Below are 26,266 nucleotides of genomic sequence, written 5' to 3'. Positions count from 1 at the left end.
AATGAAATTTTATTGAATAAATGAAAGGAACAAAAGCTAGAACTTTTTGGGAGAGAGAGCTTTTACAGAAAAAAAGATAAGAGAAATTTGTGTCACTCCATCCCCTATTTATAATACTTAGAAAACCTAGTTTGTTCCTATTTAAATTCTAAAAGATAGATAAAGATAAATAAAAATAAAAGCTGAAATTAAATCTAAATAATAATCTTAACAATAATCCTAATATAATTCAAATTTAAATAGAGTCTTGTGTTTATAAAATCTCTTCTTTGAACTTTTGCCCCCAAGTCTTTCACACTTTACATTTTCGGCACCAATACTTTTCTATTTCGCATGATGGTCCATTTATCTTTAAATTCATGCTTTTTTCCCTTAAATTTCTTTTTGCCTTCAATTTTGTCCCTACAAGATAAAAAACCATAAATAGCTCAAATTAGTAAGATCATACTCAAAATAAATATGTAATTAATACATAAAATATGTCATTCCAGAGTATTATCAAATTTCCCCTACTTAGCCCATGCTTGTCCTCAAGTATGGTTCCTATCCACCGTGAAATTTAGTTTTTACCATGAAAGAAATATCACTCCAAAGTTTTATAAAAATTAAGCATAATGCATATGAAAAATTAAAGAGAACCTTTAGCTTGCTTTAAGTAAAACTGAAAAAGTATTCCAATTTAATCACACAAAAATCAAAATCGACTTGGATTATTTCATGAAAATTTGGTAATTTACTAAACTTACCAAGACACCCTATTTGTTTCCACTCTTAGTCCCCAAATGCAATTTTATTATTAATACAATTTTTTTTTTTGCTTAAGAATATATTGAACCTTTTGACGCGAAGAGAGATAACAGTCAAACACTTCACCCCGGTTACTCAACTCAACATATTCTTAAAAATTTTGTTTAATTCTGGTTAGCAGATTTTTACCTAACATGTCATACAACCTTTTGGCGCGAAGTAGGATGACAACCCAAGCACCATACCCTGGTTGCTCATTCAGTCACGTTTTAAGCTGCACTCAAAACCACAGAGGTATCAAATTTATTATAATGAAATAGAATTTTAAGTTTGGAGGACTAGGAAAAACAATCAAGTGTCAAAAATAAGTTTTAACAACAACCTAACAGTCATGAACATAATTTTAGCATGCAATTGTATTAAGTGTCTTCTTTACATTTAGACTTAATCGATTTTACTAAAAGCAAGATAGGGTTAACTCTATTATGATAGCCTACTAGAAATAAAATAGTGGAGATGAAATCAATATAACAAAATCATAACTTACTCAGTATATAGGAATCATGCTCGTAAATCAAATAGTGAGCAGTTTCTAGTCAAAATCTTGGGCATGAAAAAGGGCAGGATATACTAAAAATAAATAAATATAGGCAAAAAAAGCATAAAGCAATGGTAATAGTGACAAAACAGTAGATAAAACATCAAAGACAATTAAGAATGTCTCATCACTACTTAAAACACATTATTCTCGATGTGAAAGAAAACAAACAAATAAGCGAAAAAAGAGGAAAAAGTTTAGAAAAATTCCCCATATAGTCACTATCGTTTGCACGGAGCTGCAATGAGATCAGTCATCTACTGGTTGGTGGTGTTGAATCGTGCTTTAATGCATTCCAATCGTTGCTCAATGGTCAATGAAGGTTGGTCTTGATTGAGTACCTCGTGCGGATTTTTCCGCCTAAAGATTTGTTCTACCGGTGAAGGTCGGGCACTTGGAGAGACAAAACGAAAGGAAGTAGGAGTGCCAAGAAGCAATCCTATCAAGTCGAGATAGTGGGCATCTAATGGATCGGATTGGAATGCAATATGTAAGTCTGAAATAGAAGCCTTAGAGCCATGTAAAGAGAATAATAGTTGTGTAATAAAAGAGCCTAAAATTAGATGACGCTTTGCATTTATAATATGCTCAAATTGAAGCGCATACCAATAGCTCAAATTTACCAAAAAACCGGTGTACATACACTATAATAAGAATAATTCTTTCTTCAAGACTATAACTGATGCATCTCTCTGGCCTGAGAAATTATAAGCCAAATAACAATGTATGTAACATAAGGCAAGGTTACAAAACCATAAATCCTTTGATGTTTAGGGCTATATGTGGTTTCAGCATTGTCTATTAATAACGTAAAGGCCTCGATAGCCTTGAAGTCTGCTGCAAAAATACACAAATTGTTTTCATAATCAATGGACATAACATAATCCTCTGTCACAAAAGCCAATGCAATATTAAAATCAGTGAGGGACAAACTGTGTGTGGTACCAAGCAATCGAAATGTTATAATGCCAAGTGTGTCCAATGAGAATTAGCTGTGCCGTTGAAAATGGAAGGTGGAATAAAATTATAAAACCAGTTCGTAATGCAGTGAATGATATTAAAATTTCCAACCCAACCAATATTGCGAAAATAACCGACAACCATAGTGTCAATATGCAAAGCATTCAAAAAAGACAGTGATAAACATTTGCAAGGCACTATTTTTTTGTGTCGTAAACGATCATACATGTCCCGATTAGAAGTGTTGTCAAATGTTAAATTGCAATTTAAATGGCATTACGGTGGTAGAATATTGACTCGAGACCGGTAGGTCCTGCCGTGGGTTGGCAACAGGTGTTATTCTTCGTGGCTTTCTAAGGCGCTAGAGCGTGTGGGCCGTTCAAGGGTGTCGGCGCAAAAGTCGGAGGTGGAATCAGCGAATGTAGATGCTGGTTCGGCTGAAAGAGTTTGTGGCTATTGATGAGGCTAGCTTCGAAAGGGGTCGAGAGCCGAAGGCAATGGTAGCAATAGTCCGCGTAAAGCAAGCGAGGAGGGTGAAGATAGAAGAAAGGTAAGGGCTAATGGTGCGGTGCCACACGTAGGACAGAAGGATGGGGAGGATGCGTTGCACGGAGGAGAGGCAGATGGGGACAATAGGTCGCGCGGAAGAGAGGGAGATGCGATGTCATTGTGTCAAGGCTGTGGGAAAGGTACGATATCGACTCAATTGACTTATTGGGGTGCTAAAAATCTCCGTCGGTGGTTGTTGACAATAAAAGAGGGTTTGGTGACGACTCGACTTCTGTTTCTAACCATAGTGTTGGGAAAAATCGGTGGTTGGGTGTAAAGGAGAATGGGAAAGGCAGTTGGAGGGGTTTTGGGTGAAAATAAGGAAAATTTTAAGGTTTGAATGTGTAGTAGGAAGGGTGTTTGGCTGTAGGGTAGGTGTTTGGATATAGGTTTTAGGTAAGCATAAAGCAGGGATGCACTATTCTTACCTGGAATAGGGATAGGATAAGGGGTGTTTGTGAAAGCATGCCAATTCTTGAGTTTTTTTTCTCACCAGTTTACTTAGATAGAATAAGAGAAATTAATTATTATCCAAACAAAACAAAGTGATTAATAATAAAATAAAATAATAAAATAATAAAATAAAAATAAAAATAAAGAAAAATAAAAATTGGGTTGCCTCCCATTAAGCGCTTGTTTACGTCGTTAGCTTGACACCTTGAATGGTATTATAGAGGTTTTAGTTGACTTTTTTCAACTGTGCGGGCTTGAAAATTCTCTTAAAATGGCTTTAACCTTTGGCCATTGACTGTGAACCATTTTCCCGACTCTTCACTTTTTATTTCAACTGTATCATGTATGAATAATTCGGTTACAATAAAAGGTCATTGCCATCGAGACCGAAGCTTACCTAGGAACAATTTTAACACAGAGTTGTAAAGTAACACTTTTTGTCCTATCAAGAAATGCTTTCGAGATATTTTCTTGAAATGAAACAATTTTGTTGTCCCTATAAATTCGAGCATTCTCATAGACATCATTACGAATTTCCTCTAATTCTTGGATGTCTAATTTCTTTGCCCTCTCCACTAGTTCTAACTCTATGTTACATTGTCGTACAACCTAGAAAGCCTTATGTTCCAATTTTACCATAAGACAGCAAGCCTTGCCAAAAACAAGCCGATATGGGGTCATGCCAATTGGTCCCTTATACGCTATCCGATAGCCCAAAGTGCGTCATTTAGTCGAAGATTACAATCCTTTCGATTAGGCCGAACTATTTTCTCCAAAATGGTCTTAATTTCTTTGTTTGAGACTTTCGCTTGGCCATTCGTTTGAGGATGGTAGGCTTTAGCTATACGGTGGTAAACTCCATAATTTTTCATAAGTGTTTTCATGGCTTTATTACAAAAATGGGTTCCACGATCGCTGATCAAGGCTTGAGGTGTGCTAAACCTAGAAAAAATAGTTCATTTTAGAAACTCCACGACAGTTTTATCATTGTCATTGCTAGTAGGCTTTGCTTCTATCCACTTAGAAACATAGTCTATCGCAAGAATTATATACACATTTCTAAATGAGAAAATAAATACACCCATGAAGTCGATGCCCTACACATCAAAAGTCTCACATACATGAATTGGGGATAGGGGCATTTGATTTCACTTAGTTATGTTACATGTATGTTGGCATTTATTGTAGGACTTACAAAAATTATATGCGTCTCGAAAAATCGTGGGCTATTATAGCCCACACTCCAATACCTTATTAGCAGTCCGTTTAGGGTAAAAATGACCTCCATAAGCTTCTGTATGACAAAAAGTGAGTAGAAGCTACCTCGATTTTTGAAACACATCATCTTATTATCTGTTTCAAATAGTGTTTCCACAAGTATGGGTCATTCCAAATGTAATATCGAGCTTCCCTTTTAAGCTTGTCCTTCACGGAACGTGTTAACCCAGTGGGCAATAAACATATGGCTAGGAGATTTACCATATCCGTATACCATGGGAAATGCGCATTGGCCTAAAATAGGCATTCATCAGGAAACTTATCCTTTATAGGAATGTCATCATAAGGTGTTTTTAACCTATTCAAGTGATCAGCCACCAAGTTTTAGTATCCCTTCTTATCTCGAATCTCAATGTCGAACTCTCGGAGCAGTAAAATCCATCTAATGAGCCTTGGTTTTCCTTCATTCTTTGCGATCAAGTACCTAAGAGCTGCATGGTCAGAAAAAATAATCACTTTAGATATTAATAAATAAGACCAAAATTTATCTAAAGCAAATACAATAGTTAAGAGTTTTTTTTCCGTAGTGGTGTAGTTGCTTTGTACAGCATCTAGGATTTTTTAGGCATAACAAATGACATGAGGTTCTCTATCTATCTTTTGTCCCAACATGGCCCCCACATTGCGCTCACTTGCATCATACATGATTTTAAAAGGGTAGTTTCAATCTAGTATTTGTACTATAGGAGCGGAAACCAACTTCTGTTTGAGTGTGTCAAAAGTCTCCTTACATTTTGGGTCGAACTCAAATTTACTATCTTTCTGCAATAATTTACATAGTGGTTTAGCTACTTTTGAGAAGTTCTTTATAAAGCACCTGTAAAACCCTGCATGACAAAGGAAAGAACTATTTCTCTTACAGTTGAGGGATATGGTAAAAAATTTATAATATCAGTTTTGTCCTTATCGACCTCAATTCCCTTAGCTAAAACTATATGTCCTAGAATCAAACCTTTGTCTACCATAAAATGACACTTTTCATAATTCAAGACAAGATTAAATTCTATGCATCTCATTAAAATTATTGTGAGGTTTTTAAGGTATTCATCAAAACAGTTCCCGTACACAGTGAAATCATCCATAAAAACTTCGATAATGTTTTCAACATATTCAGAAAATCTACTCATCACGCATCTTTAGAAGGTGGCCAATATGTTGCAAAATCTGAATAGCATCCTTCTATACACAAATGTGTCGAATGGGCATGTAAAAGTGGTCTTTTCTTGGACTTATGGTGAAACTGATATTTGGAAGAAACCTGAGTATCCATCAAGACAAAAAAAGTGAGTTTTATCAGCTAAACGTTCAAGCATTTGATCTATAAAAGGAAGGGGGAAATGGTCTTTTCTAGTATAAGAATTCAACTTCCTATAATCAATGCAGACACACCCCCCATTTTACATTCGGGTTGGTACCAAGTCACCCTCAGTGTTTTTCTTTACTGTCACGCCCATTTTCTTAAGACGACTTGCACCAAACTTACCTATCTGCTATTAAAAATGGGGTAGATTACTTCAGTATCTAGTAGCTTAATTATTTCTTTTTTTACTACATCCATCATATTAGGGTTCAATCATTTTTGCGCCTCTCGCTTTGGTTTCGTGTTTTCCTCCAAGTAAATCTTGTGTGTGCATGTCAAAAGGCTTATCCCTTTTAAGTCGGCAATGGTCCAGCCAATCGCCTCATTGTAGATTTTTAGCACATGTATCAAATTTTCCTCTTCGAGCTTAGAGAGTCTATTTGAGACTATGATCGATAAGGTATTATCTTTCCCCAGAAATGCATATTTAAGATGCTTGGAAAGTGGTTTTAACTCTAAATTTGGTGCTTGCACAACAGAAGGTAGAAGTTTAGTGTTCATTGGAGACATCAATTCATTAACATATTCAAAATCATCAAATATCATTTCAGGTTTATCTTCATAAGTAGACTAAAAAGTTTCTTCTACTAATGAGTCAATTATGTCGACATAATTTACGTTCAAGATTTCACTTTAATGACTAATAGTGTCGTAAACATTAAACTTCACGATCTCTCCTTCAAATTCCATCGTGAGAGTTCTACTATGCACATCAATCTTAGTGCTAGCAGTACTAAGGAAAGGTCGGCCCAGCAAGATGTCCGAAGATCCAAGAGTGTTATCCTCTTCCATTTTTATCATATAAAAGTCTACAAAAAAGATAAGCCTATTGACTTTCACTAATACATCCTCGAGGGCTCCTTCGAAATGCACAATAGTCCTGTTTGATAACTAAATGATAACACTTGTTTTCGTCAAAAAACCCGCATTAAGTGATTCATAAATGGAAAAAGGCATTACATTTACGGAAGCTCTTAGATCACACATGGCTTTTTTAATTCCTAAGTGGCCTATTTTGCATGGTATTGTGAACATGCCCCTATCTTTGCATTTTGCCAGCATCTTCCGCTGTAACACCGCGGATACTTTCTCACCAACACTTACTCTTTCATTACCAGTTAATTTTCGCTTGTTAGTGCAGAGCTCTTTGAAGAACTTGGCATAACGTGAAATTTGTTTGATGGCATCCAGCAGTGGTATGTTGATCTTGACATTTTTAAATGTTTTAAGGATTTCATTGTCCTCTTTACCTTTCCAGTGTTGGTTTAACCATCCTAGAAATGGAGGTTGAATTTTAGGTAATGGAGGTTTCGTTCGGACCTGTTCTTCGTTCTCGCTCTTCTCTTGGGTAGAATATTGGCCAAGATTTTCGCCAAGAATTGGTTCCAGTTTTTTTCCATTTCGCAACATCATTGTATTTGCGTTTTGTCTTGGGTTAGGTTCTGTTTGTGATTGCAGCTTCCCTTGAAAACTTATTTTCTCAATTGATGTGGTCAACTCTCTTATAGACGCCTCGTTTTTTTGTTGAAAATCCTTTGTTTCCTTTTGGAAATCAAAAGTTTGTCATTGTATTTGCTATTGGAAATCAAGCACATTAGCTTCTAATTTATTGACCATGGTTTCTAGAGAGGTACTTGAATCTCGTGGCTATTGTAGAAATCAGTTTTGGTATGGCTGGTTATACCATGGGTTGGCCCTATAACTCAAGTTAAGATGGTCTTTTCATCCTGGGTTATAGGTATTAGCGTAGAGGTCATATCGCCTTTGTGGTGCCCTAGGAAAGTTCCCCACAACATCTAAATAGGCCATAGTATCATTGTACAAACTAGGACATACATCAGTTGTATGTTTAGGTGTTGCACAAATTCCACATAGTTAGGCCGGTTTTACTTTTTCTGTAACAAGAGAATTCACAATATTAGTAAGTCTATCAACTTTATCTTCTAAGGTTGAATTACTTAGCTGGTGAATCCTTCTAGTGGATTCAGGATTGACTCAAAATTGTTGAGTATTTGCAGCCATTATGTAGATCAAGTCCTTTGCTTGTTAGGGAGTCATGTTAACCAACGCCCCTCTACTGGTGGCATTTACCATGTTTACTTCTATGGGCTTCAAGCTTTCATAAAAGTATTGGAGTAGAGATTGTTCTGTTATACCATGTTGTGGGCAACTTGCACACAACTTCTTAAATCGCTCCTAATAGTCGTAAAGAGACTCTATTTCTTTTTTCCTTATCCCAACGACCTTCTTTCTTAACTCAGCTACACGTTATGCTGGAAAAAACCTATTGAGAAACAAATGGGAAAGATCAGTCCAAGTTGTAATAGACCCAATGGGTAGATAAAATAACAACTCCCTAGCAGACTCTGCTAAGGAAAAAGGGAAAGCACGTAATTTATGAGGATTTTAGTTTTGCAACCCACAAAAGTCGATAGTAACTGGATTAATCCTGACTTCAAATCAAAATTAGTATCAATAGTAGGATACGCAATGTATAACCGTGATTGTTTTGCAAGAGCTTTGGCCATTTGCTGGATTGTTTGAGCCATATGTTGATATTCTAATTTAGGTTTTTGTTAACCCTAGTGTTAAACACTTCTTCTGGTGGATCGACTCCTATTCTTTCATTTTCTAGTGTTTGAGTAGGGTTTTCGTTAACCCTAGACTCAACTTCGTCGTCTGCTTCTATCTTCAGCGATGGGTTACTCTGAGTCCCTACCACATTTGACTGCCTTTTATGTAGCTTTGTTTCCTTGCGATTAGCTCTTGCAATCTTTTCTATCTTTGAATCAAACGCAAGAATACTTGGAGCAGATTTGGTCATAAGAAACAAAAGAAACAAGATTAGTACGTTACCAGTCCCCAGCAACGGCGCCAAAATTTGATGCGTCATTAAGAGAACCAAAAATATTCTATCCCTATAAAATAACGAAAAGAATAGTATAAGGAAAGTAGGGTCAAATCCTCAGGGACTAGATTTACACAAATTCCTGTTCCTCGAAATCTTGGGCAGAGTCGTGCCCAAGAAAAATGGCGTACCTGGAAAAAAATAGAATTTAAAGTTTGGATGAATTAAGATTGCATAAATTGAAATTGAAATTGTAAAAATAAATAGAGTTGAGAAAAATGACGTACATGGACAGAAGCGTCAATCCCGTAATGCGAAGAAACGATAAATATTCATTGAAAAGGCTAAGCGCAAATTTTAAGCCTCATGAACCCTTTTTGGGAATCTCGACAACCTTTGAGTAGATGAATTTAGTGGCTCATGCTTTTTGGGAAAAAAAGAAATAAACTTAATAAAAATGGAATTTTATTGAATAAAGGAAAGGAACAAAAGCTAGAGCTTTTTGGGAGAGGGAGCTTTTATAGAAAAAGATGAGTAAAATTTGTGTCACTCCATCCCCTATTTATAGTACTTAGAAAACCTAGTTTGTTCATATTTAAATTTTAAAAAATAAATAAAGATAAAATCTAAAATTAAATCTAAATAATAATCTTAACAATAATCCTAATATAATTCAAATTTAAATAGGGTCTTGTGTTTATAAAACCTTTTCTTTGAACTTTTTCCCCCAAGTCTTCTACACTTTGCATTTTCAGCACCTATTCTTTCCTATTTCGCATGTTGGCCCATTTTATCTTTAAATTCACATTTTCCCCTAAATTTCCTTTTGCCTTCAATTTAGTCCCTACAAGATAAAAAATCATAAATATCTCAAATTAGTAGGATCATAATCAAAATAAATATATAATTAATACATAAAAAATGTAATTCCAGAGTATTACCAATCAGGTAGTCTTCAGCCAATGCAAAATTGTGGTCAGCAAATTTTCGTGCCCACTGCCCACTCAGGTAGTTGATCGTCATTTTATCCCTTTTTATACATATATATATTACAGTTTTTAATTTCAATTACAAGTTTTAACCCCCTTTCATTTAGTAATTTTGATTGTTTTATATATCATATCCTGATAGGATTTAAGGAGTGAGATTAAACCATAATAAAATAGTCTACCTAAATTTTAAAAAACAAAATAAAACAAAACCCTAAATGTTGGTTAAATGTAAAGAAAGGAAATGAGAAAGAAAAGGGAACCGAAATGCTAAACACTCCGCAGAGATCGAAAATTCAAAGGGAAGGTATCTTTTGGCGAAGTTGGTTTGTTTACAGGAAATTATGATAAAGGAAAGTATCTCAAGAGATGTTTGTGGCTTGAAGATGTTGGTTAGGGCGTGAAAGACTATGGGGACCTAGTGGACGTTAAATGGTGGTGACTAGCGAAGGTGTAGGGATGTTAGCACTAGATTAGGGATTTTGGGTGAAGGTGTCGGTGAGATATTTTTAGTATTTAGGAATTTTATAAATTAATTTTATACTTAAATTAATTATTTGGATTGGGTTGGATATATAAATATTTATTTGGATTAGGGGTGGTTGGGGCCTGGGTAGGCAGTAGGCTATTTATTTCGGTTAATTATTCAATTTCAAATCAAATTAATCGATAACCGAAATTTTAAAAAATTATTAACCAACCTCCGACCAAATTAACCTCGACTACCAACGAATTGACCAAATTGGATTGGTTCCGTAGGTTAAGTCAATTTTAACCGAAGTTTGAACACCCCTATTTGTACTTAGTTGATACCTATTTTCTTTTGACCTAATTAGTACTTGAATTTGTATTCTATCATTGATACTTTTACACTGACCCTATTAGTTTGTGTTGACATAACACTAATTGTCAATCTGATGATGCCACATAGTAGCCTCTCTATATGCCCACGTAACAAATATAATTAAAAAAATCTTTAAATTAATATAAAGATATAATATTTTTCACAACAAAATTGAAATTGGACAAAAGATTGTCCAGATACATTTTTATCTGGACATTTATTTATCTAGATTCATTCTAGATGTATTTTTTAAAAAGTCTATATACTTTAATTTTTTATTATAAAATATTAGGTTATTTGTATTATCATTTTAAATTTTAAAAAGTATATAAAAATCTAAAATATATAAATTAATAAAAAAATATAAAAAAATTTAACATCAAGAATTAACTTAGACAGATAGGTGTCTAGATTCACGGGATTTTTTAGTTTTTTTATATATTTTTATAAATTTATAAAATTTTAGTTGTTTTATACATTTATATATATTTATAATTTTTTAAAAATTTTATATATATTTCAAAATATTATAAGTTTTTTAATATATTTCTACTTGCATGTTTTTTATAAGTTTATAAATTTATAAATTTTTCAAAATAATAATAAACTAAAAGCTGATATTTTATTAAAAAAATTATCGGTGTCGACATTTGTGAATTTTAATGTTTTTCGGGATTGTTCAGTGGAAATGAAGAGCAAATAAAATCTGGGTTTTTCTGATAGGGACATACTGAACAGCAGCCCCCCACTTAGTTTGATGTTTAAAACTAGAGTAGTCATTACTGGTTGATCAAGTCTAAAGCTTGGGCGTGTTTGACCCGTAAACCATAAAAAGGGCCAAAACTGCATATTGATAATGAAGCCATATAAGGTTGGGAAAAAGGAGTAATGAAAATATAAAACCGTACTATTTTTCTGTAGCTTTTGAAACCATAGTGTTAAAACTGACATTTTTGGAATATTGTCAATTGTAATTTCCGAAGCAATAGATTAATTTCATCTGTCGCTTTCCATTTAAGCTGTCAAGCTTTACTGTGGAAATTGAAAATTAGTTGACTAGAGTGTTCGAGGGTTAGGAAAATTAAAACATTACTGTCGGACAATATTATATTAATGGCAACTTTAACAACATTGCCTTCATAGTTGATTTCAAATCTTAATAAATATTCTGACAATTGAAATATCAATGAGTGTTCTTTTAGTGCTTTTGTTTCTCAGTCTAGCAACCGTTGACATTAATGACGGATGCATTGAGAGTGAGAGGCAAGCCCTTCTCATGTTCAAACATGATATCATAGATGGTGCAAACCGATTGAGCTCTTAGTCTCTTCATCATGGTCATGGAGATTGCTGTCAGTGGGATGGGGTTGTTTGTGACAATGTGACGGCCCATGTGCTTGAGCTCCATCTTGCAAATCCTCGACCTTTTCTGGATGATTATGGTAGTGATGCTGAAAATGAAGCCATCGATAGGTCTAAGCTAAGAGGTAAGATAAACCCTTCTTTGCTTAAGTTAACGCATTTGAGTTATTTGAATTTAAGCCAGAACGGGTTTGGAGGTATTCCCATTCTCGACTTCATAGGTTCTGTTGAGAGTTTGAGACACCTTGACCTCTCCAAAGCTGGATTCGGAGGCTTGGTCCCTAATCAACTTGGAAATCTCTCGAGTTTGGAGTACCTTAATCTTAGAGCAGATATTGAAGATAATCTCTATGTTACCGATCTCCAATGGTTGTCTGGACTTTCCTTGATAGAACACCTTGATTTGAGTGATGTCGACCTTGCACAGGCTTCCAATTGGTTGCAAGTACTGAACACACTTCCTTTCTTGAAAATTTTATATTTGTCAGGTTGTCAGCTTCCGCAAGTTCCTCCACCCATACATCTTAATCTATCATCTCTTGCAATTCTTGACCTTTCTTTAAATGATATTGAGAATAGTTTGGGAGGATCCATATTTCATGGCCTTGTAAATATGACTTCCCTTAGACACCTTGATCTTTCTAATAACCTTTTTAATTCGTCGATACCTGAGTCGTTGTATAGTCTTGATTCTCTCCAGTTTCTCAATCTTGGCTCTAACAAATTCCGAGGTAAACTTTCAAGTGCCATAGGAAACATGACTTCTGCCATTGACCTTGACCTCTCAGATAATGAACTTGAAGGACCGATTCCAATAACAATGGGAAATCTTTGTAACCTAAAGTCAATCGTTTTCTCAGGATGTGTCTCTAATCAATTAGATAAATTGGATTTAAGTGGGTGTCATCTGTCTGGTCAGTTAACCAATCAACTTAGGAACTTCAAAAGTTTGAAGGAACTACATTTGTCTCGAAACTCTGTCTCTGGTCCCATTCCAATCTCCATTGCAGAGCTTTCTTCCTTGAGAGTCTTAGAACTTGATCAGAATCAATTAAAAGGGCAGCTTCCCCGTTCCATTAATGAACTTACAAATTTGGAAATCCATGATATTTCTACTAATTTGTTGGAGGGTGTTGTTTCAGAAACTCACATCGGCAATCTTCCGAAATTGAAAGTTTTTCAGGCTTCTAAGAACTCTTTTGTTTTAAGAGTCAGTCCTGATTGGATTCCTCCTTTCGAACTTGAACTCCTAGGATTGAGGTCTTGGAATGTAGGTTTAATGTTTCCTTTGTGGCTTCATTCACAAAAACATCTAAGGGATCTAGATATCTCTGGCTCAAGGATTACTGATAGCATTCCTGATTGGTTATGGAATTTCTCCTCCCCATTCCAATATTTGAATCTCTCACACAACCAAATCCATGGGCAGATTCCTGGCATACCTTGGGCTATGTCGGTTGATTCAGTGGTTGACCTTAGTTTTAATCTTTTGAGTGGCCCTTTACCTCAAATTTCCCCCAATGTGTTTTTCTAGACATGTCAAATAATAATTTGTCAGGATCTCTTTCTCCTCTTTTATGTTATAAGTTGAAGGAGACCATGGGAACAGTAATTCTTAATCTTGGTGAAAATTTTCTATCTGGGGGATTCCAGATTGTTGGCTGAATTGGCAGAATTTACACGTCATAAAGTTAAGTAACAACAGACTTAATGGAAGCATTCCAAGCTCAATGGGAACTCTACAGTCCATTGTATCATTGCATCTTCAGAAAAACCACCTGTCTGGAGAAATTCCGCTGTCATTGAACAACTGCACAGATTTAATCCTACTTGATGCTGGTGAGAATGAATTGCATGGGAACATCCCTCGATGGATAGGCGATGGCCTTCGAAAGCTGGTAGTCTTGAGCCTTCGTTCGAACAAGTTTTCTGGGTACATACCGGATGAGCTCTGTGCTATTGGTTCTCTCCAAGTCTTGGACCTTGCTGATAACAATCTCATCGGAAGTATACCAAGATGTGTAAGTAAGTTTCGAGCAATGGCAAAGTTCAATGGCTCAATGGGAACTGCTATATCTTATGTGATTGGTGCAGGCACTTTTGTTGCAACAATTGTGATGAAAGGTCAAATGCTAGAGTATAGCACAAACCTTAACTTGGTGAGAAGCATAGATTTGTCTAACAACAAATTATCAGGAGAGATCCTCGTGGAAGTAACAAGTTTATTCGAATTGCAAGCATTGAATTTGTCCCATAATCTTTTGTGTGGAACAATTCCTGACAGAATTGGTGAGTTGAGATCACTGGAATCTGTTGACTTCTCTGTAAACAAGTTGTCTGGTTCAATACCTGAAAGCATGTCGTATCTGGCATTTTTGAGCCACTTGAACTTGTCTTTCAACAATTTGTCCGGAGTAATCCCTTTGAGCACTCAGTTACAAAGCTTCGATTCATCGTGTTACGAAGGCAATCAACTCTGTGGATTGCCACTTCCAAAGAAGCATTCTGCAAATGTTGCAATCTACAATGGAGGTGGAGGAAATGACAATGAATTTGAAATGGAATGGTTTTATTTTGGTATGTTATATGGATTTGGTATGGGCTTTTGGAGCGTGTTTGCCCCTGTGGTGATTAATAGGCGATGAAGCTCCGTATATACATTTTCCAGTTTTAGTAATGTGGAAAATCATTAACCGTGTAAGTGCATTTCCCTACACATTATATACGTATCTTACAAAAAAAAAAAAAGACTGATATGAATTGGTATATTTTAGCTTGCATAATCACTTGTTTGACAGAGTTCAGCATCTGTTCCGTCTTTTAAACATATTCTCACTGTTTTCATGCCAATATTTTCTCTTCTTTTTTAAAATCTTAGGTGAGGGGAGGCTACTGGTTTCAAGGTCATGGTAAGTCGGAAGTCTCAAAAGAAAATTGCCAGACAGCGATCAGAAAACAGAGAAGATATCTGAAGTGTTGTTTAATTTAGTTCTCAGCGATTATTTAGATTTAAATAGGGTGATTCATAAATTATTATTGTTTAAATGTATTTTGTATATGAAAGCTTAAATTAATATAATCATTTGTAATATTGATTACTTTATAGAACTGTTTAATCTATTATATTAAAATGTGATTTTAATATTAAGTTAATATACGTATAATTAGAAAGAACTTCAATATTATTAAAATCTAAAATAATAACTTAATTTGTTATAGTTATAATAAAATATCAAAGTAAAATATATAAACATAGACAATGGCATTAATTAAAATTTGCATAAATATCAAAATTATAAATGAACTTTAATTTATTGTACAATTATACATGTAAAACTCTAATTGTGGTTCAATTCTATAAGTCAAAATTTAATTTTGATTTAATTATACACATTTGAAGAAATAAATATGTCAATTTATTTTTATATTAGAGTTCATAAAATGATATTATATCAATAATTGTGTTAATAATTTAAAAGAATCCGGTCAAATCAAAATTTCATATATAAAATTGTACAAAATCAAAGTTTATGTGTATAGTTATATCAAATCAAAGTTCATGTATTAAATTGTATATTAAATCAAAATTTATGGATAAATTTAATACTTATCTCCAAATAAATTATATACATTTTCTAAAAGTTGATAAAAACAAATTAATTGATGATGATAATGTGTAAATAAAAAAAAATTAATTGATGAGAATATTTTGGAATTAAAATTCTCGAATGTGGAGTTCAAAGTAAAAATTTGAAAGTTGAAAGGTAAATTAAATTTGATAGTACAAAATTAGAGGTGTGCATGGGCTGGGCCTGGGAGGGTTTGGGCAAAAATATAGACCTGAAAAAATGGGCTTAAACAAAAAAATAAGGCCTGTTTAAAAAACGGGCCTGGCCTCGGGTAAGGCATTTTTGGCCCAAGTCTGACTCGACCCAGCCCGAATTCACTACATGACAAAAAATATTTTTTTAATATTATTTTCTTATTCTTTTATCCCTATTTTGCTACTATTTTACTATTATGTTGCTACTATTTTGTTGTTATTGTTTAGATATTGTATAAAACTTATTTTATTGTTATTTTTTATTATTATTTTAAAGATATTTGTTAATTTTGTTATTATTTTAGAAACATTTGCTTGTTAAGTTGCATCTATTTTAGTGTTATTTAAGTATACATATTTTTTAAAATTTATTTTCAATTTGTTGAGAAATATTTATTTGATGTTTTTAGTATTTTTGATGGTTTATATATATTTTAAAATTATATAAAAATTAATATAAAAATTAATATGGGCAGGCCGAGTCGGGCCCGGATTTTTAATTTTTATTTTAGTCCGGCTTGGGTAAAATTTTAGGCCCATTTTTCAGGGCGGGCTGGGCCGGGCCCGAGCCTAGCAAATTGGCCTAAATTTTTAGTTAAGCTCGGCTTGAACTCGGCCCGGCCCAGCCCATGCACACCTCTACACAGAACCCTGAAGTGGACATCTACAAGTATCTAATTGTCAAAAAGACTCGTAATATAAGTTAAGGGGAAATTAAGTGGAAGTGAATGTCTATTGGCTTCCAGGAGTTTCGGTTCTCTATCGGATAATGTCGATTTCCTCAAAATTTTAACCTTCTATTTTATTCAACTGTTGGGACTTCATTTAAACTTAAGGTGGGTTTGGATGGGCGATTGGGTGCGGTGCGATGCTTTTAGCTTACTTTTTGTCTCACGCTACAGTATCACTACAATATCTAATCTCACCACCACTGTTGTTTTTACACTAACTGCAGGTAAACGTACCGCTCATCCAAACTCACCATTAATCTAACGCTTCCCATTAAAGCTTTTCCTTTTTAAGAGCTCATGCTAGAATTTCCCTGCACTTTAGGGGCCAGTTCTACATTGCTTTTCAAAAGCATTTCTGGCTCTAAAAGTACTTCTGGAAGAAAAGCTTTGCACAACAAGCTGCTTTTGGCTGAAATTTTTAACTTAACATTTCTGAGGAGGAGAAGTTAAAATTTTTAGCTTTTCCTCTCCCAAAAGCACTTTTAGTATTTAATTACTTTTTCACCCCTCTAATAATATAATACTCCCCCTTGTTTTTTTTCTTGCTACTTAATTACGAATATGTTAAAGTCATTAATTAAAAATAAAAAATATTTTTTTAAAATACTAATTATAAATATTTAATAGTTATATTTAAATATTTAAAATATAATTTATATATTCTAATTAAATTTTATAAATAATTAGTATTTATTGTTTAAAAATATTTAAAATTTATATTTTATATGTTAAAATATTAACAAGAAGTTATAATAATTTTTTTTATATTTTTACTAAAATATAATAATATTACTAAAAATAATAATATTAACTAATTTAAATATTATTTAAATGCTTAAGCCGCAAAAAAAAACAGAAATCAGTGGAGATAATCTTCCCCACATCTATCAGGTAACACTTTCTGTTCTTTCTCTAAATACCCATATCGGATTTCTTCATTTTTTTTTATGTTATTTGAGTGTACTGAAATGTAGGAGCTTTCTTTTTGGATGGTGTAGATCTTGAGGGAGTGGAGGCAGTGGTAGGATCTATTTCACAAAAAGGGCTTTTGATTCTTTGGGGTTTTATGAGGTTTCACAAAATGGCAACTCCTTGTCCCCTTCCAGTCACTGCTGCACAGGTTCTTAAGAAAGCTCTCTTTTTATTGCTTTTTCTCTCTGGTTCTTCCTTATAAAAGTTGTGACTTTTTTATTTGTTTGTTTGAAGCGTATTGTGGAAATGCAGAACAAATAAGATATGAGTTTTTTTGCCGTTCATTCTTCTTCTTCCTTCAGGTTGGAACATATTTTGTGGAGCGATATTATCAGGTTATTATACAGCAGCCACATTTAGTGCACCAGTTTTACAGTGATGCCAGTACCATGGTTCGTGTTGATGGCAGTCACAGAGAAACTGCTGCTGCAATGCTGGTAGTTCTGCTTTCTCATTTTTACTCAATTATTTCTCTAGTTTATCAAGTTCTCATTTTTGTAATCTCCAACAAATGCTGTTTTATTTGTTGCGTTTTCTGGGGAAGGATCAAATAATTTATTATATTATTAGTTCAATTCACTTAGTTACATTGAATGTATTTAGTATCTACTCCCATAATGTCATAATTATACACAAACAGTAATATGGGGTAATGGTTTCTTTCTTGTTTTATGTTGTCATCAACAATGGAGGTATCTTGTTAAATACTCACTTAGTTACTTAAATTTAGTTGTCCTACGTTCTTATGCTTTCTTAGTTTCCATTTATGCTTTCTTTCTTGTTTAATGCTATTTTTATTTTATTTATGCATTCAATGAATGGAACTATTGGCTTATTCTTTCCCTTTTTTTCCTATCTTTCATTTGGAAGCAAATTCATGCCCTTGTTATGTCGCTCAACTTTACCCGGATTGAGATCAAGACAGCTTGTTCTCTTGAATCTTGGAATGCAGGTGTTCTAGTGATGGTTTCTGGTTCTGTGCTAGTAAAAGATTTCTGTTCCAGGAGGGAATTTGTGCAAACCTTTTTTCTTGCACCGCAAGAGAAAGGCTTTTTTGTTCTAAATGACATCTTTCACTTTGCTGAGGAGCAACAAATTCAGCACCATCCTGCAGTCCTATTATCACAGCACAATCTTGATCATAAACTCAATGCTTCAGCAACAATTCCTGAACCAGGTATTTCTCATCCAATCTAACATTTGAATTTTACGATTCTCCGTATCACTTGACCTGTTATAAGGCTTTGTTCTGAAACTTATTGAATTAAAAATACAATTTTTAGGACAAGTATGATCATATAGTTTGCTTTTCTTTAAAAGTACTATTCTTTTATTCTTCTCAAAAGGATATTTATTTGCTTGGACTTATAACATTGTTCTCTTTGTAGTGCCAGGCTATTTACTAGGTGGAGATATCCAACGACGGAAGTTTGTGGCTCCTGTTGATGTTAAAGAAAATGGTCCAGTTGACAATTATACTCTTTTGGAACAACTTCAGCAAGCTCCGGAATCTGAAAGTCTTGTGGACAAGAGTTCTGTGCGAGAGTGCAATGGTTCACTTCTGCATACTGTGAATACTGTCCAAGAGCATGTGCCTCCAGTCGAGGAACCCTTTGGGGAACCCCAAAAGCACACCTATGCTTCTGTTGTATGTTCTACATGTGGCTGATATTTTATGTCATGCATGAATATATAATGCTCATGAACTTTCTAAACTTGTTTGTTGAATTAGAAATTGGCTTCTCTTCTCGATAGGATTTAATTTCTCTCGTTTTCTATGCATGATTGTTGGAGTTACGGGTTGCTAAAGGAAAATCGGCACCATCAGTTGCTCCTCAAGTTTCTGTTAGCAAGAACCTGCCCCCTGCTTCTGACTGGGACCATGCTCCCCAGCACACTGCTCAGCAGCCTGTTCTCTCCTCAAATGTTGTCGAGATGTCTGGGGTTGATATGGTTGATGAAATTTCACCCATAGAGTATGAAGGTAAAGCTTCAACTATTCCTTTTATGCTTAGCTATTTTGAAAAATGGGATCGTGAGACGTGAGACATAAGAATGTCAATTCTGTTGAAATTCTACAAGTGTTTGTTGTTGCAATATCTCAAAACATTAATTTATCTTGAAACTTTAGAAAGACACATGTTGTCTTTAGTTTCAAAGCTAAGCATGCATAATTAATTTGGTGCTCATGTATTTTAGGTGAAATAAAATCTGTTTATGTAAGGAACTTGCTCTCTACTGTTTCTGAGTCTGAAATTGAGGAGGAATTCAAGAAATTTGGTGAGATTAGTCCTGATGGAGTGGTGATTCGTAGTCGCAAGGTTCACTTTGTAGATTCTTTTGTAGTCCTATTATGATATATTGCTTTTTGATGCTAAAATATTTCATTTGAGTGCAGGATGTTGGTGTTTGTTATGCATTTGTGGAATTCGAAGATATGTCAAGTGTCCGTAATGCGGTCATGGTCTGAATTTACTTCATTCATCTACCAATAAACATTTCTCTTGTTTTTCTAGTTATCTTATGCATTTCTGGGAAAAAGACCCAAAAGCCAGCTTCAATTTAAGATTCGAAATCCAAATCGATTTGAGCATTCTATGCACCTTGAGTGGAAATTCAACAATTATTTTATCTGTGATTATGTCTTCCATTCTTTCGTCCTATCCACCTAGCACATTTTATTAATATTTTGACCTTCCTATTCGATCTAGTTTTTAATTTATTTCCTATAGGACTGTCATCTCGATAGGTATTGTATACTAATTTAGTGAAATCATATTCCACATATAGGCTGGAACCGCACAGGTTGCTGGACGACAAGTGTACATTGAAGAGCGGAGACCAAATAGTTATATCCCTTCTCGAGGAGGAAGTACAGATTTCTTTACCTTTCTTTTCTATTGGAATACTTTCAATCTGTAGCAAAACATTGTCAACGTGAGCATCATTACAACTGTCTAACTGGTAGGAATGATCTCACCCGATGAGGCATATGGTTATAAGCCTGCATATGCTTATCATTATCCATGATAAAATGGCCCTTCATGTGCTTATGCTGATTTATCAATGGCATCTTTACATTGTACCTGGTTTAAAGCAGGACGTGTCTCCCCATATTCAAATGATGGCACGTTTGTCATCCTTGCTTTGTGGGCATTAAGGGCTCATATTTCTTTAATAACTAGTATATCCTGAAGCTATATTTGTAAATTAGATACGTTTGTTTCCATTTGTGTTCCATTCTTATCCAATGGTTAAAATGTTCTGGGCAGGGATGGGTAGAGGCCGAGGCAGCTATCCAACAGAAGCTCCAAGGGGGAGTTTTGGCACTCGAAGTTATGGCAGGGGATGTGCCTACAATGGAAGTGAATGAGACCACAGTAGATCGAGAGGAAACGGTTTTTACCGCCAAACATCTCAACAAGATCGAGGCTTATCTGGCCAGCAAGTATATAAAATTGGACAAAGTTCATAGAGCCGGCATTTTTTTTATCTTCTATGAAGGGATCAAATTATTGGTTTCAACCACCACAATTCAGCATATTTATTTATGGTTAGATTCAACAACAATATATCAGGGTTTTTTTTTTTTTCATTAGCTAGTTTTACTATGCATAGGATTTACATTTTTTGGAAAGGGCTTCCATTATTATATACTTAATTTGTTCTTTCAATATTTAATGGGCAATATGTTTGCAGTTTTGGGTTCCTTGCGTTTTCTTTTAGGCTTGCCTCAAAACTTTGGTTTAATTTCAATCTGCAGCAAACAAGCTCCATTTGTTCATCTATCATGTTCATGCTTTACCAAAAGTTTGATCCTTTTTATTTTCGTCTCTTTTTTGATCCTTTTTATTTTCGTCTCTTTTGGCTAAAATAATTGGCATCTTTTAAATGTGATCATTTGAACCAATGGGCTAAGTTGTCCATTAAAGCTAACTGTTTATATGGAGTAGTTCCTTGTTGAAACTTGAATCTGTATTTCTTCTATCAACAATGTAGAAGAGGAAAATAAGAAGTACCCTAAGGTTGCTATTACTATAATAATGAAAGTATGTTAGAAAAAAACATAAAGATATATGCTTTATTCTCTGTTGTCTGATAGATGACTCAAACATTGGAAACTGAACTAGTGTTGTCTGATAGATGACTCAAACATTGGAAACTGAACTAGTGATCTGGTACCTAAAGGTTTCAGAATGAATGACTTATGAGTTTATTGCAGACAAAGCTCTGTTTTGAATAGAAACCTGAGTTTGATCTTGCCTTGTGTTATTGTCTTCATCTTCTTCTGTTTCCCAAAGGAAGCTAGCATATGCTGCAAGAATATTGCTGTAAGGGGGAAAACAGTAGGATAAGAATTTGCCAGGTTGGGCATTACAAAATGAACGATAAATTAACAATGAAATGTTTTATTACCCGAAAAGGAGATTAAAACTGTCGCGTGTTTCAATTATGTTTTAGAAATACAGTAAAGGATAGGTGGATGGAATCATTTCTCTTCAAAGTACTTTTTTTATTGATACTGAAAATCCGTTTAGAATCTCCAGGGCATTGCAGAATACTGGAAATAAAGTTGAGTTAGTAAAAGGTAGATTTTCAAGTAACTAAGTACCTATTTTCAGGATTAGCTTCAACTGCTTGCTCAAAGTAATGTGAAGCTTTATCATGGTCACGGTGAGAATCCCAGATCAATTTAGCATACTGTGACATGGTTTCACCATTCCTAGGGTCACCTTGTATGGCTTGCAAATAGTATTCCTTGGCTCCTTCAACATCTCCTTTAGACTGTCAATCAAAATGGACAATTAACAAACAAAAGGGTGAAAATGGTAGTCAAAATAAGAATCATCCACTTGTGGTGATAATACTAATCTGTGTTGCATTATGTTCTGTGCACTCAAGCAAATGACGCTAATGATACAAAAATTAAGAGTGGGATATAGAAATTTACACCTGATGTAAGAAACGAGCATAATTGCTTAAAACCGAAGGGTTGCCAGGATTTTCCTGAACCATCCTCGTATGATAATCCTCAATATCAATGTCCTGGATATCGGTATGAACCTCCAAACCTGCTGGATTTGGTAGTTGCATGGATAGCCTAGCTAGCTTAGTTTCTTCTTCGGGCAGTGAGTTCTTGGCTACCTTCATAATTTCCTCCTCTTTAACCTGAGAAAAAGTAATATCCATTACAGCATTACCAACAGTATGTCACATTTTAGTCTCTGAAAGAAAATATGTCACATTTTAGTCTCTGAAAGAAAATAAAAATGGCTAATCTACAATTCAAGAAACACTACCCCCTGGTATTCTTGTTCTCCATATTCTTCTGCATCATCCCCGATTTCCCAGAGGAAACTAGCATATGCTCCAAGGACATTGCTGGAAAATGAAAAAGAAATGAACAAATTAAACTTTAGCTTCTGGATCTGATCTGTTCAACAAATTCCAGTGGCTAAGTTTTTGTTACCCTAGCCTTTTTCAACAGCGAAATCAAGTTAGTCAACAGATATAGAAGAAAGATAGTAACTAGTTTGAGTTAGGCCTTAAGTAACTTATTTTGAAGTGCCTGACCAAGCACAGATAAGTACTGACCTATCTTGAGGAGAAGCTTGAACGGCACGCTCAAAGTAACTAAGGGCTCTATCTTTGTCATGGTGAAGATCCCATAATATTTTGGCATACTGTAAGAGAATCTCACTGTCTTCAGGATCTGCTAATGTTGCACGATGGTAATAGTCCTCTGCTCCTTGAAGATCTCCCTTAGACTGCTGGAAAAGATTCAATCATGTTCCATAAAACTGTGTTGTATAAGCTATCTATGCTTTCTGAAGCAGGCTTCGTGGTTATATGATCATCTACTATAAAATCTACTTTTGAGATTGATCTAAAATACACCTAAAAATGCTAAAACTTGACAATTTTTTGGTATCTTGATGATTAAAACTTGTTTAGCCACTTATTATTTGAGAAATATCAGCCACATGATTCATATATGACCTATATTGAATTCACATCACATACATCAAACGCGTTAGTTTAATCTACAGAAAAAATCTTGAATGGCCTAATTAGAACAGGAAAAAAGAGAGTTGAAATAGTCTCACCTGTAAAAATTTAGCATAATTCCTTAGGAACAGAGGATGACAAGGGTACTCATCAACCAGCCTCTTATGAAACTCTTCTTGATCATCAACCTCATCAAGATCCATGTAACTTAAATCAACACCATCAGCCATGGCACCAAAGCCAGCACAATCAATTCCAAGACCAGTAGCAAGATACATGGGAGGACTAGGTGGCTCAAGTTCAACTTCTTCTTCATCATTATAAGAAACTCGAATTCGGTTCAATCTTTTTTTTCCCTCATCTCCTTCTTCTTCCTGAATTAACTCCATACACTTCTTCCGGAAGCTGAAATCTGGATTCCCTACAGCATCAATGTTCTCACCAATTGTAACTGTTCTCTCCAATGACTCCTCCCCTAGTTTTCCATCTTCAACCCCTTCATTGAATATCGAAAAAGATGGTGCACTATGCAACATTGTTATATGATGCCTATGAAACGATCTCTTTGGTGTTCTGGGATCTAGAAACTGAGCTATATCACAAGATCTATAATCTAATCTTTCTATGCTACCTTCAGACTTAGCTCTTCGAAAGCCTTTAAGGCGAAAACCACCCGATTCTGGATTGAATTCAAACAACCCTGAAGCTGAATGAGACTCAGGAGATGAATTATGTGAAAAAGATGTCATGTTGAGGCTTTCTTGACAATGGAAGTCGAGTTTTCCACCATGGTTGCCCTGAAGTAAGCTGTAAGTAGCATCAAGATCTTTATTTGGACTGTCAGTAAAAGGGAAGACAAGGGCTCCAAAAACTGGGGTTGATGAGCTTCTTTGAAGCATTTCTTCAGGAACCTTAAATACTAATCTGTATTTGCCTAAATGAGAGTATAGAAGTCTGTGCCAGTGAGCTGGTGAACAGAAAATAATATTAAAATAAACTCAAATTGATTTCCAACATTAATGACAAAGTAAAAGAAACTCTCCCATATGTTTGTGCCTACAATCTCAAGTATCCTTCAACTTTTCTTCATTTTTCATCACTTCTTGCTCAAAACTCTCTTACCTTTTATCATTTCAAAAAATACCCCAAGGGGGGAAAACAAAAAAACAGAACATATTTTTATCAGTTAAACTACAATTGGTAGAGATTGAAGAAGAAAATTAACTTGGATTGATAAGAAAGTCAAGTATAAACAAAGATGAACGTGATTCCTTTTCTGAGTAAAGGACTTAAAAAGCATTCTCACATGAAGTTCACCTAATAATTTATTGTTTTTGACTAGCTTTGTTTTTAATGATTCCGAAACTGGAAAAAAGCAACTAAACCAACTGCCAATCTTATCTGATCAATTATTAGTGAACTTGTAGTCTAGAGAATGGATGCTAAACCAGGTCAAGAAATTTAAAAAAAAAAAAACCCATTGAATAACTATGTATATAAAAAATTCAACATTCCTAAATTACTATATTTCTTACACTAAAAAGACAAATGCTAGAAAGGGGAAAAGAAAAGAAAGATAAGATGAGAGTAATGGGAAAGAGATGATAACCCCAAAGGCAATACGGTTGAAATTGGCGTTATTTTTAGTAAGGTAAGGTGAGCCACCCGAATTTCGGCTCTGATTTTAGAGGTTGGATTTGCCACAGAAAACTGTGACACTAATTTCTTGGGACTATAAATCTATAACTATCTATTTTATATAAAAATACATATGGAAAGCTTGCTGGAGCCAGCCAGGCGGTCAATTAGATGACAGGTGGGGGTATATTCAAATTCTTGGAGAATTATTATTATTGTTATTTATTTTAATAAGGTGAGTGGTATTCGGAACCTAAATTTAATGCAAATCGTTTAGTTTATTATTGTTATTATTATGAAGAAAATCACTTAACTCAAGGGAGGATATTTTCTCTCGATGCTCGTTTAGCATTCATGTTCGTATGAGGTTTCAAGCATCTCTATTGGGGATTTTGAGCACAGATTATAACGGACCAAGACTCAAGGCATCTTGATTCAAAGCTTAGTCAAATCAGACACCAAGTTTACACTCGCTTGACGCATCTCATGTTTCGGAAGCCAATGATACTACTCGATTATTGGCCACTTGTCAATTTAGGGTCACTTCTAGCTTGTTGCATTGCTCATAAGGGCCATTCCAAGGACCAAGCTCGTTCGCCCCACTCAAGGCTTGTTTCAAGCATGATGGACACGCAACATCGTGCACTCAACGCAAGGCTTGCCCTAGTGCATCATTCCAGCTTCGAGGCACTAGGCCTAATTCTTATATTCTCGTTCCCATTATAGTAGTAGTTGGTCCACCTACTAGTTATCTCGATGTTTTGTTGCATTTCGATGCTCCACCAAAAAAACATCATCTCATGGTCCCAAAGGTAGTGTAACGCCCTCCACCCGATCTGAATCCAAGTATTGGGTGTTACACCTAAGGATAGATGTACTTAGACTCTTTTTATACTTTCCTATGTAACTATTCTTACAACATCTAATAAAATTTCCTTTACTCTTATACTGAATAACCTCGTGTATATGAATGAAATTACTCTGTGTACAATGTGTGTTCGTCTTTACATTCTGTATAATACAACTATTGTTTTCACCTTAATGTTGTCAAGTATACAAACAGAGTACTACAACTTATACATAGACTTCAACTTCACCCAACGGC

General features: G+C 34.7%; 5 protein-coding genes across 12 annotated transcripts; 3 read left to right on the top strand and 2 right to left on the bottom strand.

Moving 5' to 3' along the window:
* Positions 1-6,578: 6,578 nt before the first annotated feature.
* Positions 6,579-7,358, bottom strand: LOC107887699 (uncharacterized). Its single transcript, XM_016811936.1, has 2 exons — positions 6,869-7,358; positions 6,579-6,754 (listed from the first exon to the last, which is right to left on the bottom strand). The coding sequence occupies exons 1-2, from the start codon at positions 7,356-7,358 to the stop codon at positions 6,579-6,581; spliced, it is 666 nt and encodes a 221-aa protein (XP_016667425.1).
* A 4,355-nt stretch (positions 7,359-11,713) lies between these two features.
* Positions 11,714-15,136, top strand: LOC107887702 (receptor-like protein EIX2). Its single transcript, XM_016811938.2, has 3 exons — positions 11,714-12,113; positions 13,642-14,685; positions 14,867-15,136. Exon 2 carries the CDS (start codon positions 13,719-13,721, stop codon positions 14,631-14,633), a length of 915 nt encoding a protein of 304 aa, XP_016667427.2. The 5' UTR covers positions 11,714-12,113; positions 13,642-13,718; the 3' UTR covers positions 14,634-14,685; positions 14,867-15,136.
* On the top strand, positions 11,865-13,522 carry LOC107887700 (receptor-like protein EIX1). The gene is made up of 2 exons (XM_041078511.1): positions 11,865-11,882; positions 11,984-13,522. Exons 1-2 carry the CDS (start codon positions 11,865-11,867, stop codon positions 13,520-13,522), a joined length of 1,557 nt encoding a protein of 518 aa, XP_040934445.1.
* On the top strand, positions 14,141-21,223 carry LOC107886607 (nuclear transport factor 2). 4 transcript variants are annotated; one of them, XM_016810626.2, is made up of 10 exons: positions 17,396-17,433; positions 17,541-17,662; positions 17,817-17,951; positions 18,385-18,691; positions 18,903-19,162; positions 19,309-19,498; positions 19,714-19,835; positions 19,913-19,978; positions 20,305-20,386; positions 20,787-21,223. In XM_016810626.2, exons 2-10 carry the CDS (start codon positions 17,609-17,611, stop codon positions 20,885-20,887), a joined length of 1,317 nt encoding a protein of 438 aa, XP_016666115.1. In that variant the 5' UTR covers positions 17,396-17,433; positions 17,541-17,608; the 3' UTR covers positions 20,888-21,223. The 4 variants fall into 4 exon arrangements, with proteins under 4 accessions (XP_016666120.1, XP_016666115.1, XP_016666116.1 ...); XM_016810627.2 differs by having other exon boundaries at positions 17,397-17,433; positions 17,517-17,662; XM_016810631.2 differs by lacking the exons at positions 17,396-17,433; positions 17,541-17,662 and adding an exon at positions 14,141-14,277.
* LOC107886606 (uncharacterized) lies at positions 21,095-25,249 on the bottom strand. 5 transcript variants are annotated; one of them, XM_041079259.1, is made up of 7 exons: positions 25,133-25,249; positions 23,622-24,490; positions 23,110-23,282; positions 22,815-22,896; positions 22,468-22,683; positions 22,127-22,299; positions 21,095-21,843 (listed from the first exon to the last, which is right to left on the bottom strand). In XM_041079259.1, the coding sequence occupies exons 2-7, from the start codon at positions 24,420-24,422 to the stop codon at positions 21,720-21,722; spliced, it is 1,569 nt and encodes a 522-aa protein (XP_040935193.1). In that variant the 5' UTR covers positions 24,423-24,490; positions 25,133-25,249; the 3' UTR covers positions 21,095-21,719. The 5 variants fall into 5 exon arrangements, with proteins under 5 accessions (XP_040935193.1, XP_040935192.1, XP_016666113.1 ...); XM_041079258.1 differs by having other exon boundaries at positions 23,622-24,645; positions 25,133-25,246; XM_016810624.2 differs by having other exon boundaries at positions 23,110-23,285; positions 23,622-24,645; positions 25,133-25,231.
* Between the last annotated feature and the right edge of the window lie 1,017 nt (positions 25,250-26,266).

The sequence above is a fragment of the Gossypium hirsutum genome, chromosome A10 (assembly GCF_007990345.1).
Source record: "Gossypium hirsutum isolate 1008001.06 chromosome A10, Gossypium_hirsutum_v2.1, whole genome shotgun sequence".
Lineage (NCBI taxonomy): Eukaryota > Viridiplantae > Streptophyta > Magnoliopsida > Malvales > Malvaceae > Gossypium > Gossypium hirsutum.
The sequence above is the reverse complement of the archived record's forward strand: the minus strand, read 5'-3'. Positions and strand labels throughout refer to the sequence as shown.

What these genes read in the sequence shown, in the direction of transcription:
- LOC107887699 (XM_016811936.1), bottom strand. Translation starts at nt 7,358, where the DNA reads ATGATGTTGCGAAATGGAAAAAAACTGGAACCAATTCTTGGCGAAAAT. An exon ending in TTATGAATCACTTAATGCGG is followed by an intron (nt 6,755 to 6,868) that starts GTTTTTTGACGA and finishes TCTTTTTTGTAG; the next exon opens with ACTTTTATATGATAAAAATG.
- LOC107886607 (XM_016810626.2), top strand. Translation starts at nt 17,609, where the DNA reads ATGAGGTTTCACAAAATGGCAACTCCTTGTCCCCTTCCAGTCACTGCT. An exon ending in GTGTCCGTAATGCGGTCATG is followed by an intron (nt 19,979 to 20,304) that starts GTCTGAATTTAC and finishes TTCCACATATAG; the next exon opens with GCTGGAACCGCACAGGTTGC. An exon ending in TATCCCTTCTCGAGGAGGAA is followed by an intron (nt 20,387 to 20,786) that starts GTACAGATTTCT and finishes TGTTCTGGGCAG; the next exon opens with GGATGGGTAGAGGCCGAGGC.
- LOC107886606 (XM_016810624.2), bottom strand. Translation starts at nt 24,422, where the DNA reads ATGCTTCAAAGAAGCTCATCAACCCCAGTTTTTGGAGCCCTTGTCTTC. An exon ending in CAAGCTTCTCCTCAAGATAG is followed by an intron (nt 22,897 to 23,109) that starts GTCAGTACTTAT and finishes TTCATTTTCCAG; the next exon opens with CAATGTCCTTGGAGCATATG. An exon ending in GAAGCTAATCCTGAAAATAG is followed by an intron (nt 21,844 to 22,126) that starts GTACTTAGTTAC and finishes TCCCCCTTACAG; the next exon opens with CAATATTCTTGCAGCATATG.
- LOC107887702 (XM_016811938.2), top strand. Translation starts at nt 13,719, where the DNA reads ATGGGAACTCTACAGTCCATTGTATCATTGCATCTTCAGAAAAACCAC.